The sequence below is a fragment of the Lissotriton helveticus genome, chromosome 7 (assembly GCF_964261635.1).
Source record: "Lissotriton helveticus chromosome 7, aLisHel1.1, whole genome shotgun sequence".
Classification (NCBI taxonomy): Eukaryota; Metazoa; Chordata; class Amphibia; order Caudata; family Salamandridae; genus Lissotriton; species Lissotriton helveticus.
In genome coordinates this window covers 543,911,487-543,930,092 of record NC_136068.1, presented here as the reverse complement: position 1 = coordinate 543,930,092, position 18,606 = coordinate 543,911,487, and the positions used below count along the sequence as shown (strand labels likewise).

General features: G+C 46.0%; 1 protein-coding gene across 1 annotated transcript in view; it reads right to left on the bottom strand.

Moving 5' to 3' along the window:
• Nucleotides 1-18,606, bottom strand: part of TTC5 (tetratricopeptide repeat domain 5) — a 221,672-nt gene that overhangs the window by 176,863 nt on the left and 26,203 nt on the right. The window contains exon 2 of the mRNA XM_078652608.1: nt 3,128-3,260. Within this exon, the coding sequence (XP_078508734.1) occupies nt 3,128-3,260 (133 nt within the window). The remainder of the gene's footprint in view (nt 1-3,127; nt 3,261-18,606) is intronic.

Sequence of the window (18,606 nt, the reverse complement as noted above, 5' to 3'; positions counted from 1 at the left end):
GATCAGTGAACAAACATGAAAAAGCGACCTGTATACATACAAAGACAAATGACTTGACTCTCTGAAATGATTTAACATGTGGGTTAGTGACTCTGTGAGTGGGTCTAAAGTTAATGCAGTTTCGATCTCTATGGTTAGTTGGTGGTCATCATCAGGGCTAAGGAACAGTGAGGAACACTATGGTTTGGGAAAAGAATAATTAAAATAAATTATAAAGGTGGGACGTAAGTCAAAAAACAAATAGATTGGAATACACTTACAAACGCCAGAAGGTCCTAAAAGTCATGGACAATAAACTTTACAAATCTTTCTTTTGTAAGCCCACAGAAAGCAATACTCTGTTAGAATACCACAGGTACCATATTAAAGCATTGAGAGATGGGCTCCCATATGGGCAATTTCTCACACTAAGAAAAAATTGCAAACTGAAGGAGGGCTTTATCAAAGAGGCCTACACTTTCTGATTAAATTACTAGAGAGAGGGGCTACCCTAAAGATCTAGGTAGACCGTTCATTGAATGGGCATGGTACTCCTCTAGGGAGAGTCTACTGATACCCAAAACAACCACTGAATAAAAACACTAGTGTTACTTTCCACTCTTTATTCAACAAAATTGTGAAACACTGTAATGTATTGCGTTCCGGTGTTATTAACCTAGACATCCCTCCTTACTCGGTTAAATGAGGAAGCATCATCAGACCATCTAGTACCAGCATGTAAGCTCACACAGAAGAATAATCCCTCAATGTCAGGTATGTCAATAGTCACCATAAATGTGGAAATTGTGGCTTGCAACTTCACCTCCAACACAGTTGTGTTCCATTACCTCTAGTTTTTGTCTAATTGCTACTCCCCAAACATGCGGTATATAAGGCATTAGGTGTCCATGTAACCTGCTGTATTTTGGACAGAAATCACAAAGTGAAAGCACGCATTAGCCAACACAGGAGTAGGATTCGATATGAGGTCCAGAAAGCACCCCTTGTGAACCATTCCATCTCTGTTAATTACAGCGAAAACGCGATCCATTGGTAGGTGACAGACGTCGTTGCAAAACCTCCATGGAGGAGCAAACTAGACTCATTAATCACTGGGTTAAGGTGTAAATGGATATTCTGACACCAATCTATCACATATGGCTTGAATAACACAGAAGAATTGAATGAGATCCTTTAAGTTAATTACATAGGTGATTCCCCATACTATTGTACACCCCCTTGGAATGCTGGCATATCTTTGTTATTTTACTACTCGCACTGATTAACTATAGTGACTCCGGATCCTAGCAAAGTAGAATTCCTGTCATTTCTCTTATAATTGACATTATGATTTTCACTATTTTCGCTTCAGTTTCACTTTCTTTGTTGGCAATTGCTGTAGCCCCTAACCATGACAGATACAGTTATCAATGTAAAACACAGTCCATACAAATCTGCATGTAATCACATCGCCTTGCAATTATTTTCCCTCCAAGTGCTTTTTTATTCTCCATTGACCACGGCACGTAATTCCTACTACAGATCCTTGAACCATGCCGCGGCCAATTCTCATTGATCTCTGCTCCCCACTGTAGATTACTATTGTAGAACTTTGTTCTTAACCATGATGCATATTTGTTCACCTAGCACCCATACATCGTGTTGGGGCTTCTGCATAACACGCCCCCATTGATACTATTACTGCTCTGACCGAAACAATTCAATTGTACATCCATATTGCCCTTAATCTCTGAAGTTCTTTTGGTATTCATTCTTTAAAATAATGTATAACTATGATGTCCACACTGGTACAACGTGTCAGTTATTCTTTAACACTGTTCCCCACTGTTAGCCTACCCCTCTAGTGCCATCATTACACTAGCAAAATGTAACAAATGTATATACACTATTTATTGTTTTGATTGTATGAATGTAAATATACAAACAAATGCCATGACTTTTGATAACTGCTTAGTTATTATAATACTATAAAACTTTAGGCCGGCTATGACGTGGTATTCCACCATCAATATAATGTGAAAACCTGTGTAGGATGTAATAAGGTTTTTTGTTTATCAATAGGTTTTGTTGTGACTACGGTGCCACATAATTGTCCTTACTGTTGCCACCATCACATCGACTATAATTATGTTTCATACCTAATTATTGTACATGGTTACTTTAAGTCTTGTGGCATTTTATGCATCGCATTGTTCCTCACAATAGAGCCACTCATAAGCCCTATGGCGCTGAAGCATGAGTACACTTTTTGAAGCAGTCTAGCGGACCTGTTCTGCCCACCGCACCATCATACTGCTAATTCAGCAGTCCTTGCCAACTTTGCATTCTTTCTATCTGCCCCAACATCTGGTAATCCGCTCCCTTTGTTTCATTTATTGGAACACTTACAGTTTTTCCATTCACTGGAATATTTGCCACTTTTTTTATCCTTTTGATTTCCTGGCTGGTAACAATTTGTACACCCACAGTGGGTGCTAGGTTGGTTTTCCCTCTATTAAATTGACCATTTGGATCCCCTTTAAGCTATCAACGACAGTGTTTGACTTGTACTCAACAGTGTGAGGTGAGGTTTTAGCGGACTCATTTTTTAACTCAACTCCTCCGGCTGTTCTTATTAATAACCCCTTTTCCCATTGTCCTAATATTGAATCATTAGACTATTCTACTAGTAAGCATAACATGTTTCTACTACACTAGGTTCCTCTCAGTTCGCACTTCTTCGTTCTGACGCAGTTTCTCCTTATTTCCCAGGCAGAATAATCATTATAATTACAACGATTAATTTGTTTTCCCAGTTCGGGTAGCTAACCTGCTCCTTAATCGCCTTCCTTTTCTTCCCTCCTTCTTTCTCTGGCGATTACTTATTCCCCTACCTTATTTACCGGTCTTTCTCCAACTTGTGGCACTCCAACATTAAATTATTCTTCAGGGACCTTCTGGCCCTAGTAAATTGACATATTCTGACCAACCTACCACCGTTATAAATCATCAATTCAATTTTAATGATTGCTTCTCAGATCGTTTCCACTAGATTGCTGTTGGTTTTTTTGTATGAGGGGGCTGCTTTGTCAGTTGGCATCTGCCCACTTCTGTATGTCAGAGTCTAGTCACTGATTTCACAATGTACCTTCATATCTTTTAACTTGAAGCAGTGTCTTTGCCATCTCGTCAGCCACATCCTGCTGCTTCTTCCCAGCATCATCCACACTGTGCGTCTCAAAATAGTGATCTCGGAAATGGTACAATTGATCAACAAGTTCCTAGAGAAAAAAAGTATCCAAGGATAAATTAGGACTAACGAGCAAGACACCCTCTCTACTCTAGTTCTAAGTTCATAGAGCTATAGAAACACTGACCTCCGACACATTGAAAGTGTTTTCTACATCAACCAGCTCACTGGAATCAAACTGTTCAATGAAGTCTCATGCAATCAGCACATCATTTATCGCATACAATTCCCTATATCCTCATTTATTTCACACCTGAACGGCATAGTACAAGATACTGAACCCTAACTTAGTAGCCAGCCCAGAGGCCTCATAAACTTAGGTGGCAATTAGGAGTGCCCCGGTGTGCTTTGCAATATTGATCACACCCCAAAAAATCAGATACAATGGGGGTTCAGAAATGACTGGCTACGATAAACAGCACTTAATATGTGTTTGGCCCTAAAAATAAGTTACATGTCTCTAAACTTACCAGTTTATTGCTGGTTAAACTTTGGCAGGGTCAGCCAGCCTAAATGTAATTTGTTGATGAGGACTCTATTGTACAAGTAATTACCCGATACTGTAAACTCCACCCTACTTGTAATTGAGATCAAAGGGGTTGGGGGAAAACGAAACAGAACACTCATAGTCCAGGTCTTAGATGAAGCACCACTCATTCACACATCATTGCCTCTTCCAGAGAGGTTCAATCATTCCCAACCTCTGTGGATTTGCACTGGCTGATTTGTGAACTACAAAAATACTGGCATCATTCCACAGCAAATATCTAGAAATGTTTTGTATTGGAAAACCAAGAAATAGCTCTGCTTTATACCATATGCCAACATTGCTAAGGAAATATTGATATGTAGCCTTCTCTAGAAACAAAAAGAAAATGACAACACAATGTTAAAAACAAACAAGCAATTTCGACCCAAGACTTCTCTAGCGTTGTGTCAGGTTGGGTCGATAGATAGGCACCAATCTTTCACAGCTGCATAATAATGTCACAGCTCCCAGTACCTCACCAGATTCCTACCCGGTCGATAATATAGTATGAAAACCATGAAAGGAAAAAGCTGGGAAGATACAGATTAGAGAAGAAATTGGCTATGTTTTCCTTAAGGTTCCGGAGCTCTCCACTCACATATGTTGTTAGTTAAATTCTCCTGGTGGTTGGTTTGCTGACCAGCTAAATGAAAACTTTAGATTCAGAAAATAACGCAAACAACATTACCCTCAATTACCATTACATTTCTAAAAGGATTCTGCCTTTTTAACATACGCAGAAAACACTGGATGTTAGCTTCTCTTCTTTCTGTGTATCTCTATCGTCTGTAGACTCTCAAAGTAGCTTGTTTTTCACAAAAGGAACACTGCATATAACGAACCTATTTCAATACAGTTAATCCATTCTTAAATACTCCTTTTCGATTGGCTTGCTAATTTTAGAGTGTTGCCATACTTTCCATTCTTGCCTCTAAAGTTCATTTATTAGATTTCTGTAGAAAAGTTCAACACGTCTGGGATCCAAACAGCATCCATTACAGCTCTACTGTAACAAGGTCGATGAATAATGGCTTACTAATTTGGCAAATGAGCTTTTGTTTCTGGTAACAACTTCTCTCTAACTCCGAGAGAAACTCTCACCTCAGAACCTCTCAATGTGGGAAGACTGTTGCAGACTTAAGTAACGTTTTCTAAAACTGCAACTTCTGGAGAGAAATAACCCAAATAAGAATGGGGAAAAGGTTGTCGTGAGGTAATGCACGTGCAGAGCAAGGAACTCTACCTGTCGATGACCTCCAGTGAAGTGTGACGCAACTGTCTTGAGATGTAGCTTTAGTTTTTCCAGTAACAGCCCAACTTCTCTGTGGTTCCGTCACGGCCCCGCCCGCTCAATAGAACGCGCCACGCAGGCACGGAATTCTATTAGCGTGGGCGGTGGGTCCGCGCCGTGACGGAACCACTCTGTCACCAGCATAGCGCGGCCGTGGCTGGTGACGGAGTGGTTCCGTCACCAGCACAGAAAGGGTTAAATGCCCATTTTATTATCGTTTCATTTTCTGGTGGCAGGGGGCGGCGCTCCTCCGCTCTAATGAAGCAACTGCCCCTGTGGTTTTCCTTCATCAGGCATCTCAAGATCTTGCAAGGCTTCACATAAAGTACTGAAGTGGCAGATCTGGAGGCCACCTTGAAAGTCGTTTTCCTCCACATTTATTGACTGTGGACCCCTAGTTGCTCCAGTTGAGCCTAAGTTGGGATAGACATCTACGTTTTCTGGATGCCTTACGGTTTTGTTGTATTGGAAATTCTCGTATTCCTTTGCGTTAATGGCTTCATTCATATTGAGACAAATGTGACACACACAAGGCTTGGTAGGGCAACAGTGATGGTACAGACGCCGGACTTAGTGACTCCCCACAGAATACTTTACTACAATGGGACTATTTCACCATAGTCCATAGACAAGGGTTGTTACCAGCTGAAGATCTACTAGCTGGAACGCATTGAATTCTGGGGAAGGCTGAGGGCATGTTTATTGATGTTGATTTTAATAATTTGAAGTTGACTGTTTCCGGCCGCAGAACCATATACCAGCTGTTGGTCTGGAAATGCATGTATTGTACTGTGACAATTACCCTAAATGCCAATAAAAATGATATTAAAAAAAAAGGTAGTGAAGGCAGTGTGCTTAGGGTGAGCTTGGTGAGTGGCAGTCCATGTGAGGGCCTAACCTACTAAACGTCCACATAGGTATGTCTGTGTTAACTCGAGATTGTTAAGGTGCCAGGAGATTATCGGCAAGGAGGCACATACCAGAGAAGACACAGACTTCAGTCGTGCTGCACACAGGTGTGGAGGGGATGAGAGGTGATCCTGGTGAGGGTGCACATCTGGAATGGGAGCTCACCAAAAAAAGCAAGCATTGGCATAGCTAATAGGTCTCGCCTTTGGAACCTTATATGTGTTTAGGCAGATCTATTGGCTTTGCCAATGTTTTTAAGCTATTTTGTAGAGAAGTTACGTATTAAAGTGGTTAATAAGCTGCCACTTTATTCCAAGGTTTCTTTGGCAACAGGAGAAATAATGTAACTGCATCGTAGGGATACAAAGCTGAAGAAATAACACACAATTAAGTGGCGGAAGGCTAGAGCAGCCGACCTTCGAGCTGAGAAAACAGGTTCGTGCCAGACATCCTATGATTAAAAAAATCAATATGCCCTTGTGTAATGCAGCTGGTACCCATGTAAAGCGCGCCAAGTTTTCGCTACACAAAACTGAAAAACGAGTCTCTTTGACATTACATCAAAGACAGTGACGGGTTGCAGAACGAAGGATTTTTTTTGGGGGGGGGGTTTCACCCTGAAGGTAAAAATGGGAAGCCCGATAGGGACTCGTCTTGCCACCTGCTTTTTAAAAACTGCACAGTAATGACTAAAAATGAATTACCTATACCTGCAAGCTGTTAGGTGATTTGTTGGAGAGTGGGCTCTACTGTATGTGTGTAGTCTTCTAAACCGTGGCGGCTCATCAAAAGGTGCAAATGAGTAGTACCCCTTTAAGTGGGAGCTGCCACACAATGTCAGATAAATGTACTGTTTATTTCTTTCTTTTTTATTCCTCCTGAAAACTAAAACTATGTATTAAATCTTATACGAGCTGCTCCGCAATTTTGCAGTTACAGTTGTGTAGCGGGAGGTGTGGGGTCCTCCCCTTGTAATGCCTATAGAGAACAGGGCTGCCAAGAATTAAAGTGTGCATGTTAAGCTGGACAAGAGCCGTGGCGAGCCCAATCTGGCATGCACTTCAAAGGCCTCCAATTTCCACTGTAGCAGAGAACCTGGGGGGAGGGGGGGTCTAAGACGACAAGTCCATTGCCTGCGATTTAACACTGAGTTGGCCTGCTCAAGCCGATCCCAATGCTGCTCTCATATACTTCAATTTAAAGAGCAATGTTAAGATTGGCTGGGCTGGGCCGAGCAGGTACAAAGCAAAGTCCACTGCAATACATGGCATGCAGCGTGGGGGCGGTGGAATAGCCTATTACTCAGGGCTCTGAGGCGAAACACAGGCCCACGCATCCCCCGCAGTGCGGGGGGGGGCCTCAAGCGGGCCCCCTCAGCGCTGCACTACGGTCTGAGAGCTCCTAATAGAGTCCGGAGGGGGCCCCTCCACATACCTGGCAGAGGGCCCCCTCAATTATCGTTACGCCACTGGCACCTCCTGAGCATGCCAAGGTGAGAGCGGCGCTGAGTGGGCATCGCAGGAGGATGTGTGTAGCAGTAGTGCAGAGGACAACTGAAAGTGCAAGAAGCCCTTTACAAATCATAACTAGATGAGCTGTAACCAGGGTTGGATTGGGATTGAAAATCGGTCCACATTTGCATAATGCCTTTCCTCAAATGACTGCTTCTGCCTAATCTTATTATAAAAAAGCGGAGGGGGGGCCTACAAAAAATGTACACGTTACTTTACACTGCTGAAATACACTGGGAAACAAGTGAGGCCACTTCTACTCAGGCCCCCTGCCCCCGCTCGGTATGTGCACACATTAATGGGCCTGCCAGCGAGACAAAGGGAGCGATACCTCCGCCTGTTGCTAAACATATAGAATATGGACGAGTGTGCCTGTGCATTTCCAGTGACCAGGCAATATTCAAAGCTGTCCCTAACAGGAGCCCCAAAATACGTTTGGGCCAGGGTCCCCAAAATCCTTAAGATGTCCCTATCCATTGAGTACAGTAATGTGTCTGTGGCCATGAGGCCTCACACTGCAGAATTCTGGAGTTACTTTTACAATAATTTCATTAAACTCTTAAAAACAGTAAAAGGGAAGGTTTCTGGGCTTTTCAGAGAGCTAGCTTTGCTCAATGATATTCAACTCTCTTTCAGACGTCTGGAGTTTTAAATTAAGGTTTGTATCTGAGGAGCTATTTTATGTTACATTAAACATCTTGAAGGTTGGATTCGTTTTTTTCCGCTGCCCTTACTGGTTGATGGATGACAGTAAGTCTTGTCATTTGTTTTTCATCTGCGAGGTACAAATATGCAAAGCTTGTTACTTTCAGAAATGTTTGTATTTGACCCTTATTATTTTTGATAAGGTAGTTCCAGTGGGTCCCTTTTGCTATAATCATTGTTTGGCCTCCAGAATTGTAAGAATTGGGCTCACTCGCCACATTGCATTCAAGATGGCAATAATTTAGGCCTCCCACTTTAACATGCCACCAGACACCCCTGCTTCTAAATTCCATGACTGCTTTTTGTTTTTCCTCCATGCTGACATCTTTCTACTTATTTTCATGTCTTTCGACTCTATTTCCTGGTGTTTAGAATTAAGTCTGCACACAATCCCTGTTTGATTCACCTTACAAAAATAACAAATATGAATGACGGTTAACAATAAGATAAACTCAATAATCATGTTCCTCGGTTCTGGTAACTTCTGTATTCGGACGCCTAACCCCGTTCCATTCATCACGCCCCTCTCGGAGCTCCAAGGCTCAGACACGTATAATAAATTCACTCAAGATAGTTCATTCAGGCTGGTTTTCACAAACACTTGTGGTTTTAGAATGTTGCTGTTAACGGCCACAAGGTGGCAGCACATCCCTAGTTCTGGATTGGGAAAGCTCGCGAACAATGATATAACTGCTGCCCGATTTTAAGAATAAACGAGATCCTAATATAATTTCTGACCAATTTTAAGAACAAACGAGGTCCTCTTAGTATTGATCTTTTAGCAACAAAGTAATTCCATTTCAGTTTCCTTCTTAAAGGTGCAGCTAATACAATGTCTAATGGCCGTATACATTAGATGATTATTAGTTCGCTACCCTTTATCCTCCTCAGCCAGGGCTTTAAGAAAGATGAAACAAGCAGTCACAAAAGTGAACACGACCGCCATCTGTTTCCAATTACCGTGACCGCGAGACAGGCAAATGTAAACAAGCGCGGGCGTGATAAATGGAAACAGATGGCGCAGCTGCTCGCTCTCGCAAGGTAAACGCCATCCATGCACGAGTGCTCATTGGAAACAGTGCAGTACATGTACGAGTTTCCCAAAAAGTCCTGAGTGATTCCAAGAGGTCACTCATAAGCAGCGCTTGCGCGCTGCCTAGGCGATTCCTAAAAAGGACTGGAGCCTCAAAAACATGAGGACTAGACATTCAGCACAAGACTGGAAAGCTGACCTACCAGCCTTCTTGAAGCAGTGAGTAGGCAATGAAGGGTTGCATCAGCATTAGGGCTAGCAACCCAGGGGAGAGAGGGGAGGATTGGGAATCCATAGCCAAAAGAACAGGTCAATACACATAGCACACACCCAGGTATTAGAACCACGGTCTCAGAGTAAGAAGTAAATGACATGATATCACTATGTGTAAATGGTATGATAATTCCTAACAGAACACAGGTGGGTATCTCACTGGCTGGTGCAATTGCATTATGTCTTATTGCTAATAATTCTGTGCCCACTGGATATGTTGGGATATAAGATATCTTCAGGTTTTTAAAAAGCTGTACTGCCCCGGCCTGCGTTTGTCCTTTTTTTAAAGACTGTGTTTATTGAATTTTATGCATATAAAGAGATAGCTGCTACAATCGGCGCTGCTGGCAGGAGTCTGTCGCAACATGTGGCGCATACAAAAGACATATGTCAGACTATAGCATCCGCAGCACCTGTGCCTCCTCATTCCAGAAATGTTTGAACATCTTTCAAGCCCACATTGCTCGGGAGATCAGGTGCGGATTCAGTACACATGTCACACTGAAACAGAATAGGTCCAGTTAGAGCTTTAACTTCACTTGAAAACTGCACTTTGTTCAGAATGGACTCTGGTTACAGGATGGCCGGTTGCCGTTAAACTGGACACCAATACTCCTTGCATTACAAAATTTCAACACTGCTTTCGAGGGTTTGAAACTCTTGCTATTTGGTCGAGGAGTTCATTGGGGTTATTGCATTTTTATTACTTTGAACTGAAAACTCAGCCGCTGGAACTTCAGCCCTCTGAGAAGTCTAGTGCTGGCCCCAGATACCACTTAATGTAAGCACTTGACAAGGCTACCATAGGCAGGTTACTACATTGCATTCTTTTTGTCTGACACCTCTAACTCAAGAACTTGAAGCTTTGCTTGCAAACACTGCAGGAAATTCAAACAGTACAGAAGTCCCTGATTACATTCAAGTGCATCTCCAAGGGACTACCTTAAGCAACTGGGCTATTGTTATAGAAACTCTTGTGCTGTAAAATTGTTTGGGGCTGAAGCTTGGCCCAGGAAGGGGCCAACACCTTCTGTTTTTTTTCCATGTCACATTTTACTTACTCTTTTTACTTACTTGTAAATTAGGGATCTGTACTTTAGTCAAGTTGTAGCACCAGCTACATAATTAGTTTGAGTGTTGCTGTATTAAACTTTCTAACCTTTACCATTTCGTTCAGTACGTGTGGACTGCTTGGCAAGCTTAAGCTTCTATAAAGAGTAACTTGGTTATCTGGCATGAGTAGAGTAGTAGTCACAGCCCAGGGGCACATGTGAATTCAAAAGCATTCACACAAAGTACTATTGTGATCCCCCAAGAAAACGCAGCTCCAACAACAGCAAAGAGATCTTCCCGATCGTCAAGGACTTGACTGCACCAGCACCCACCACCAACAGCATCACTCCCTCCCAAGACCTATGAGATAACATTTTTTGATTTGGCAGTAGCCAGTGTGCCCAATGTAATAGGTTGGTTCTTGGGCCCAGAAACCAGGATTGGCTGAGCTAAACTGGCTGGGGGTGGACAGGCTAGGTGGGTTGGGAGATTACTTAAGCCCTTGTTACTCCCTTTACTCCCAGCCACTCGACTAGCAGTGAATGTCCTAATAGGCACGGTCCGTAAGTTATTCTGTCCATCCTTCAGCCTTAATCCCCTTACTGCCCCGTGCATGTCTTTAAGTCAGTCGACCATATCCAAACAGCTGAAGCGGTTATGATTAAAGTATTGGGAAAACAGAGGGGGTTTGTCAGGCATGTCCCTATTCTTCCTATTTGCCGCTCTTGCTTCCACTCTTGCCCAATCCGCATCCGTCCCTAAATTGTGTAGCGCAGAAGAAGGTGGATAGAAATAGGCCAGTGGGAATGAAAAAATAGTAGTCATTGAGTCGCGATGTGGCCAGTCACATATATGTGATACAATCCTGGTGTCCCTAAAGTTAACCAAGATGCAATCACCATTGACATTTTTTGTCGTTGGGCCCACCCATGACACTCTTCGAACCATCAAGATCTCACTACAAATCTGGGCAGGGAGGGGTCTATTTTTGTTCAGCCAGGCCGCCACATTATTTTTAAGGGAGGTGAAAGATTCTCTGGCAGAATCATTTAACTCAGAAACCCCCGCTAGAACCACTACCAGGGGACTTGCATCTGGCGGTAAATCAATTATCAAGTTCTTTTTTGGATTGCTACAATCCTGTGTGTCAGGGGAAGGATTTGAATTGGGCTTTTTGGCCACTGGTTGGGCGCTAACTGGAGAATGGGAGGGCGGATTCCTGTTAGAAGTACACATCACTATGGGACAGGGGACTGGTGGAGGGTTAGGATTCAAGGATGGTACCCCCCCCCCCCCCGATTATTAGCAAACTCCCCAACCGCCAATGTGGGTTTATCTGTTTTCAGGTAATCTGCAGTGGCTGTTACGACCTTTTCTATTTTTGACAGCCTTAACCCTATCTGGGTAAGTCTAGCTTCTAGGGGATTAAGCAATGTTTTCAGAAGGACAGCCACATTTGCAATTGAAAAATCCTCCCTTTTTAAGGGGGGTAATGCTAGTATTTGAGTCAGCTAAAATATGTATGGGCGAGCTTACTACTGGGGAGGTAGGTGGAACGATGATGGCTATGGGGGCCTCCCTCGCCCTATCCCCCCCCCCCCCGCCCAAGTCAGGGCGATTGGAGTGTTTGGCCTGTTTGGTCTTTCTCCCCCCAACTGTTTGTGCCCCTCGTTTCCTTTTAGGTACTGCCCCTTCCCGATTCCCCCTGAGCTGCCGAGTATTTGGCCTTACAGGACTATCAGCTGGGGTAATATCAACCAAATTAGGAAGCAGTTTACTCTCAGGTATAGGGGGTAGTATAGATGCACTGCCCACTGTACGTAAAGACCCAGTAGACACTAAATTAGGACCAGACTCAGAAGCATCATTAACAGGCGTGATTAAGACTCTTTCCAGAGTTTGTGCGTCTGCTATATAACCCAGCGACGATCTCTTAGCTGTAGCAATCTCTTGCGAAAGTCGCTGCTCCATCAGAGTTATTTTGTGGGATAGAAGTGAGTTAGCTCTAATAATAAAATTATCCAATGTTCCTGCTACTGATCCGCCCACGGTCGGTGGGATTCTCCTGCTCTCCCGACCAGCCATCCCCCCTGCTTGGAGTGTATAAATACTTATGGACTGCCGATAGGCACACTTCTCGTCCGAGTGTGCCCAGCAAAACCAAGGGGGGTTGCCCGGTCCGGTCTCCTTCGGTCGCTAACGGGCTAAAACGGGCCCGCCCTTGGCCAGGGTTTCGGAAAGAGTGGTCAAATAAGTACCTGGGAACAGGCAGAGGGCGGAAGCAATCCGAGAAGAGGGCACAGCTGTGAGTACAATGGCCTGCTGGTCCTCGCAGTCCCTGGTGCTGGCAAGACTCGTCCCAACAACAAAGGTTACTACTGCTGCGAGCGGCTCCCACGAAGCGGGGGCCGCAAGCAGTTTTCAGGTGCAGGCAGAGGGCGGGAGCAATCCGGGAAGAGGGCGCAGCTGTGAGTACAATGGCCTGCTGGTCCTCGCAGTCCCTGGTGCTGGCAAGACTCGTCCCAACAACAAAGGTTACTACTGCTGCGAGCGGCACCCCATAACATATTAGAATTCTTCAACAGTCAAATCGAAACTATGGACAACAAATTTGACCCTTAACTGAACCCTCCAGCCTAACCACAGAAAGCTCAGTAAATGGTATGACTACTGTGAAAACATTCACAACAGAAGAAACAGGCAACATCATGAGAGCCATTACCTCCTCGTCCGTCTTCCTCGTCACAGTATTTACACGTGAGCCTCTGGCTCCAACAGAAACTCCAAGCAAACTGTTTAGCATTCTAGTCTCCCTCTCCCTCCTCCAAGATGGCCCCCAGTGGCTACATCCAATCCCATAAAGGGATACAGAAAACCCCCTAACAACCTGTTTTTTGGTTTCTGCACTGCTCCGAGTGCTGTCTGCCTGATGTACAGGTGAGTGGGGGCTGGGGTCTTGCTAGAGCAGCCCCGTGTGTCCTTCGGTATATGGAAGGGGGTAAGTTAGTTGTTGTGTGTTTCCAACTGCGTATTTCGCTTGTTTTAAATGTTTTTCCCCCCCCTTCTGTTACCTGCGCGCTCCGTGTCCTGCTCTAGCGGACTTGGAGGAGTGTTGCATTTGCAGGTTCGCTTTGAGACTCGCTTCGGGGCGGGGGGGGCGCCTGAGATTCCTGTTGAGCGGGATCTTTTATGTGTGTGCGCCCTTTGCCGACCGTGCGTCCTGCTTAGCGGACATAGCGCGGTCGGGTGCTTTCTTTTGCCGGTATCGCAAGCTTACCTTGTGGCCGTTTGTATTACTCAGAGGCTACGGGAGGCGCATTTTTTTCATGCTGCTGTTGCTCTTTGGATGATGGGGGTCCGGCACTTCTTTAAAGAGTGCGCGCGGGTCTTCCCCAGTTTTTATTGCTGGTTTATGGGCGTGCAGTGGGAGGTTTACATTGGTTGCCTAGCAACCTCCGGCCTCTTTTACCAGTCATGTTTTTCAATGGGTTGCCTGTGTTTTTCACTCGTGTGTGGCTGTCATGGAGAGTGGTTCTTCCGATTTGCCTGCTCCTGGTTCCTTGGATATGCCTTCTGGTTCCGGGGTGACGATTCCTTCTATGGAATTATTGCAACAGATGATTAATTCTGCTGTGGCTGCTGCTTTGCAGGATAAAGTGGCTGTTCCTCCTGCTAAAAAGGCGAGAACTAATGACACTCCTGATCTTGACTCTGAGACAGAGGAGGATGTAGACGTCAGGGGACGTTTTGTGCAGGGTGCCGACCTTAAGGTGGTGCTTGGTCACATTCGCAAGAATTTGGTGTTTCCTGATTCAGTTGTGCCTCTGGAGTATGATTTGTTTTCTCAGTATCAGCGTCCTGAGCCTGATTCTTTGCCCCTTCATTCTTCTGTATTGAAAGTCTTGGAAACGGAGTGGATGTGGACAAGGGCTCTTTTCTGCGTTTTTTGAATAAACGCTATCCTCTGCAGGACTTTTCGGTGAAGTTTCCTTCCTCCGTTAAGGTTGATTCCTTGATGGCCAGTATGTCCTCTCATGGTACTGTTGTTTCTGAGGATTCCTCTCCTGCTGACCCTGTGGATCGTAAGGTGGATGGTGCGGTGAAGCGCACTTTTGCGGCTGCTAATTTTTCCATCCGGGCTGCAGCCTATTCTTCTTACGCAATCCAGTCTTTGCTTACGGATTTTCAATCGTTGGCTGAATTATTGGACCAGGGGGAGGATGTATCTTCTACTCTGGCGATGATGGAACAACAGGTTTGGCTGCTTTCTGATGTTTCTTTTGATTCGTTGGGGGCGGCTGCTTCTGCAGATGGGTCTTCTGTCGCTGCGAGACGGCAGTTATGGCTCCGCTCCTGGAAGGCTGATGCTGCGCAGAAGGGTCTGCTGATGAAGATCCCTTTTTCTGGTGTTAAGCTGTTTGGTTCGCCATTAGAGGATATGGTTAAGAAAACAGCGGAGGATCGTAAACTGCTTGCTCCTGACCGTACTGGACGCTTCCGTGCTTTTGGTTCTCAGAGGGGTTTTGGTCATTCGCGGAGGGGCCGTGCTGATCAGCCCTTTCGTGGGAGGGGGCGTGGCGGGGGTGCTCCTTCCTTTGACAAGTCCCGGTTCTCCGGTGCTTCTGCCTCCTCCTCTCCGGCTTCCAAATCATGACTGGATCGCTCCTGGAGTGGATCCGGTTGGGGGTCGCCTCACTTGCTTCATGGACTCTTGGCGCGAGACTGTGTCGGATCAGTGGGTGCTTCGGGTGGTTTCCGAGGGTGTACGTCTTGGGTTTACACAGACTCCCTCAGACTGTTTCCGATCCACTCCTTGTCCCAGGGACGCTCTAAAGCGGGTGGCACTTTTGGAAGGCATTGAATCCCTTATTGTGAAAAAGGCGGTGATTCCCGTGCCCAGCGATCAGTTGGGGTTGGGTGTTTATTCCATTATCTTCCTGGTGTCCAAACGCACAGGGGATCTCAGACCTGTGATGGATTTAAAGTGGGTGAATACTTTCGTTCCTCGTAAAATTTCTAAATGGTTTCGCTCCAGGTGATCCATCCTCTGGTGTCTCAGGGGTTTTTTCTGGCCTCAATAGACTTGAAGGATGCTTTTCTACATGTGCCTGTTCACCCCGACTCTCAGAGGTTTCTGCGGTTCTGCATCATGGGTCAACACTATCAGTTCCGGGTATTGCCTTTTGGGCTCTGCTCTTCGCCCAGGGTTTTTACTAAGGTTCTGGCTCCTCTTATTGGCCATTTACATGGGGAGGGCATTAGTGTTTTTCCTTATCTGGACGATATTTTGATTTCTGCTTCTTCTCTTTCTATGGCGGAGTTGCATGTCCGGAGGGTGTGCCATGTCCTGGAGCATCACGGATTCCAGGTGAATGTTCCGAAGTCCTTCCTGGTTCCTGCGCAGGAATTGACTTACATTGGGGCTCTTTTCGAGACTCAGTTGGGGATGGTGTTCCTGCCCCCTGCTCGGATTCTGTCCCTGATGTCTGCTGTTCGTTCCCTATTGTTGGGGCCTTCTCATCCTGTGAGCCCGTGGTTGAGGGTACAGGGTCTGATGTCGGTGTCTTTGTTGACGGTGCCGTGGGCTCGCCTTCACATGTATCCCGTGGTGTCTCACATTTTGTTGCATTGGGACGCCTGTTCCCTAGATATGGATGTTTTGATCCCTGTGTCCTCCGAGGTTCGGGTGGTCCTGGGTTGGTGGTTGGACGAGGTTCATCTGTCTCGGGGTCGCCCGTTTCTGGTTGTTCCAACTCGGGTTCTCACTACAGATGCCAGCCTGTTGGGATGGGGTGCTACTCTGGGGGATTCATCGACCCAGAGGGTTTGGTCTCAGTCTGTGATGTCATGTTCTTCCAACTACAAGGAACTGAAGGCTGTTCTGTTGAGTCTGTTGGCCTTCGCGGATATTCTTGGGGGTCACCATGTGCAGGTCCGAACGGACTATCAGGTTGTGATGTCTTATGTCAACCATCAGGGGGGTTGCCGGGTTCTTTCCCTCAGTTGCCTCAGTCGTCTGATTTGTTTTTGGGCGGAGTTGCACCTGGCGTCCCTGTCTGCGATTTACCTGCCTGGTCGGGAGAACACTGTGGCGGACTGTCTGAGCCGTGTGTTTCCATCCATGGGGTCTTTGTCCCTGACGCCCTTTATGTTCGGGAGGTTGAGGAGGATGTTTGGGTCTCCGATTGTAGACCTCTTTGCTTCCCAGTTAAATGCCAAGATCCGCTGCTTTTGCATGATTATGCCTTGCCGGGATGCTTGGAGGGTGGATGCTCTGTCATTCCTTTGGCCGAGGGGCCTGTTGTATGCTTTTCCTCCTGTTCCCCTGATTCCGGCTGTCTTGCAGAAGATCAAGAGGGAGGGGTCATTTGTCCTTCTGATTGTTCCGGGTTGGTGCCGTCGCCCTTGGTATCCCCTCTTGTTGGAATTGGCTGTGACACCGGGGTGGGCCTTGCCGTTTGTGCCTTACCCTCTGTTGGGCCCTCTACTTCCTCTGCCGGTGTTCCGGTCCCTGGGTCTGCGGGCCTGGCTCTTGAGAGGGATTCGCTGATCCGTGGGGGTTGTTCGTTGACTGTTGCTGGGGTTATCCAGCAGTCCAGGAGGCCTTCTACGCTGAAATCCTATGCTAAGCATTGGGATAACTTCGCTTCTTGGTGTGTTCGTCACGAGCTGTCGGTGGATTCTTTGGACCCGGCTCGCGTTCTGGATTTTCTGAATGATGGTTTTGTGTTGGGTTTGGCCATTTCTACCCAACGTGCTCAGTGGGCCGCCATTAGGGCCTTTCATGTCCTTCCTTTGGTTTCGGTGGCTCCTTTGGTGGCGAGGCTTTTTAAGTCTCTGTCTTTCCAGCGTCCCCGTCCTATCCTGTGTCCTCCTCCTTGGGACCTTCCTTTGGTCTTACGCTCTTTGCAATTGGCTCCTTTCGAGCCTTTGGAGTCGGTTGACTTGAAGTTTTTGACGCTTAAAGTCGTCTTTCTTGTAGCTATTGCTTCTGCCAGGCGTATTGGGGAGTTGGGGGCTTTCCTGCGGTCTGCTCCGTTTTTGGTTATTTTGGAGGATCGTGTGGTCTTGCACCCTCATCCTACGTTTGTTCCGAAGGTGGATTCCTTCTTTCATCGGTCTGCTGAAGTGATACTTCCTGTTCTGTGCCCAGTTCCCTCCTCGGAAGAGGAGTGTCTTTTACATCTGTTGGATGTTCGACGTGCCTCGTTGATTTATTTGTCTCGCACGTCTTCCTTCTGTAAGGTGGACAATTTATTTGTCAATTTTGGTTTGTCCCGTCAGGGCTTGAAGCCTTCCCTTTCCACGATCAGTCGTTGGATTAAGGAGTCTATTTTGTTTGCGTATGGTTCAGTTTCTGGGGTTCCCTCTGTTCCTGTTCAGGGTCAGTCCACCAGGTCTGTTGCTGTCTCTTGGGCAGCGTTTAAGGGGTTCTCCATGGAGGATGTTTGCCGGGCTGCCACTTGGTCATCCCCTCATACCTTCATGTCCCATTACCGCCTTCAGGTTGGGGGTGGGGGCTCTGTTTCCTTTGTCTCTTCTGTGCTGACTGCTGGTGTTCCTTGAGGGGATTCTTTTGTTTATCTGCCTCTTGTTTAATAAACATATGGTTTTGCTGTCTTCATCTTGTGGGCTGTTTTCCTTGCATGAACCTGCAATGCTTTGGTATCAGCTCACGTGTTACTACTATGGCGAGGAAGACGGACGAGGAGGTAATGCCCCGGTTACTTACCGGTAATTTTCATTACTCCGAGTCCTTGTCTTCCTCGCCACAGTATGGTTTCCCTTCCCAACCCGGCCCTCTTGGTGGCTTCATGTCTGCGGCTTGGTTTTCAGGTCGTTAGGGTGTTTTCTATATCCCTTTATGGGATTGGATGTAGCCACTGGGGGCCATCTTGGAGGAGGAAGACTAGAATGCAAAAACGTTTGCTTGGAGTTTCTGTGGGAGCCGAAGGCTCACGTGTTAATACTGTGGCGAGGAAGACAAGGACTCGGAGTAATGAAGATTACCGGTAAGTAACCGGGGCATTAACTCTGGGCCCTGACGGACACTTGCCCCCACCACATCTAAAA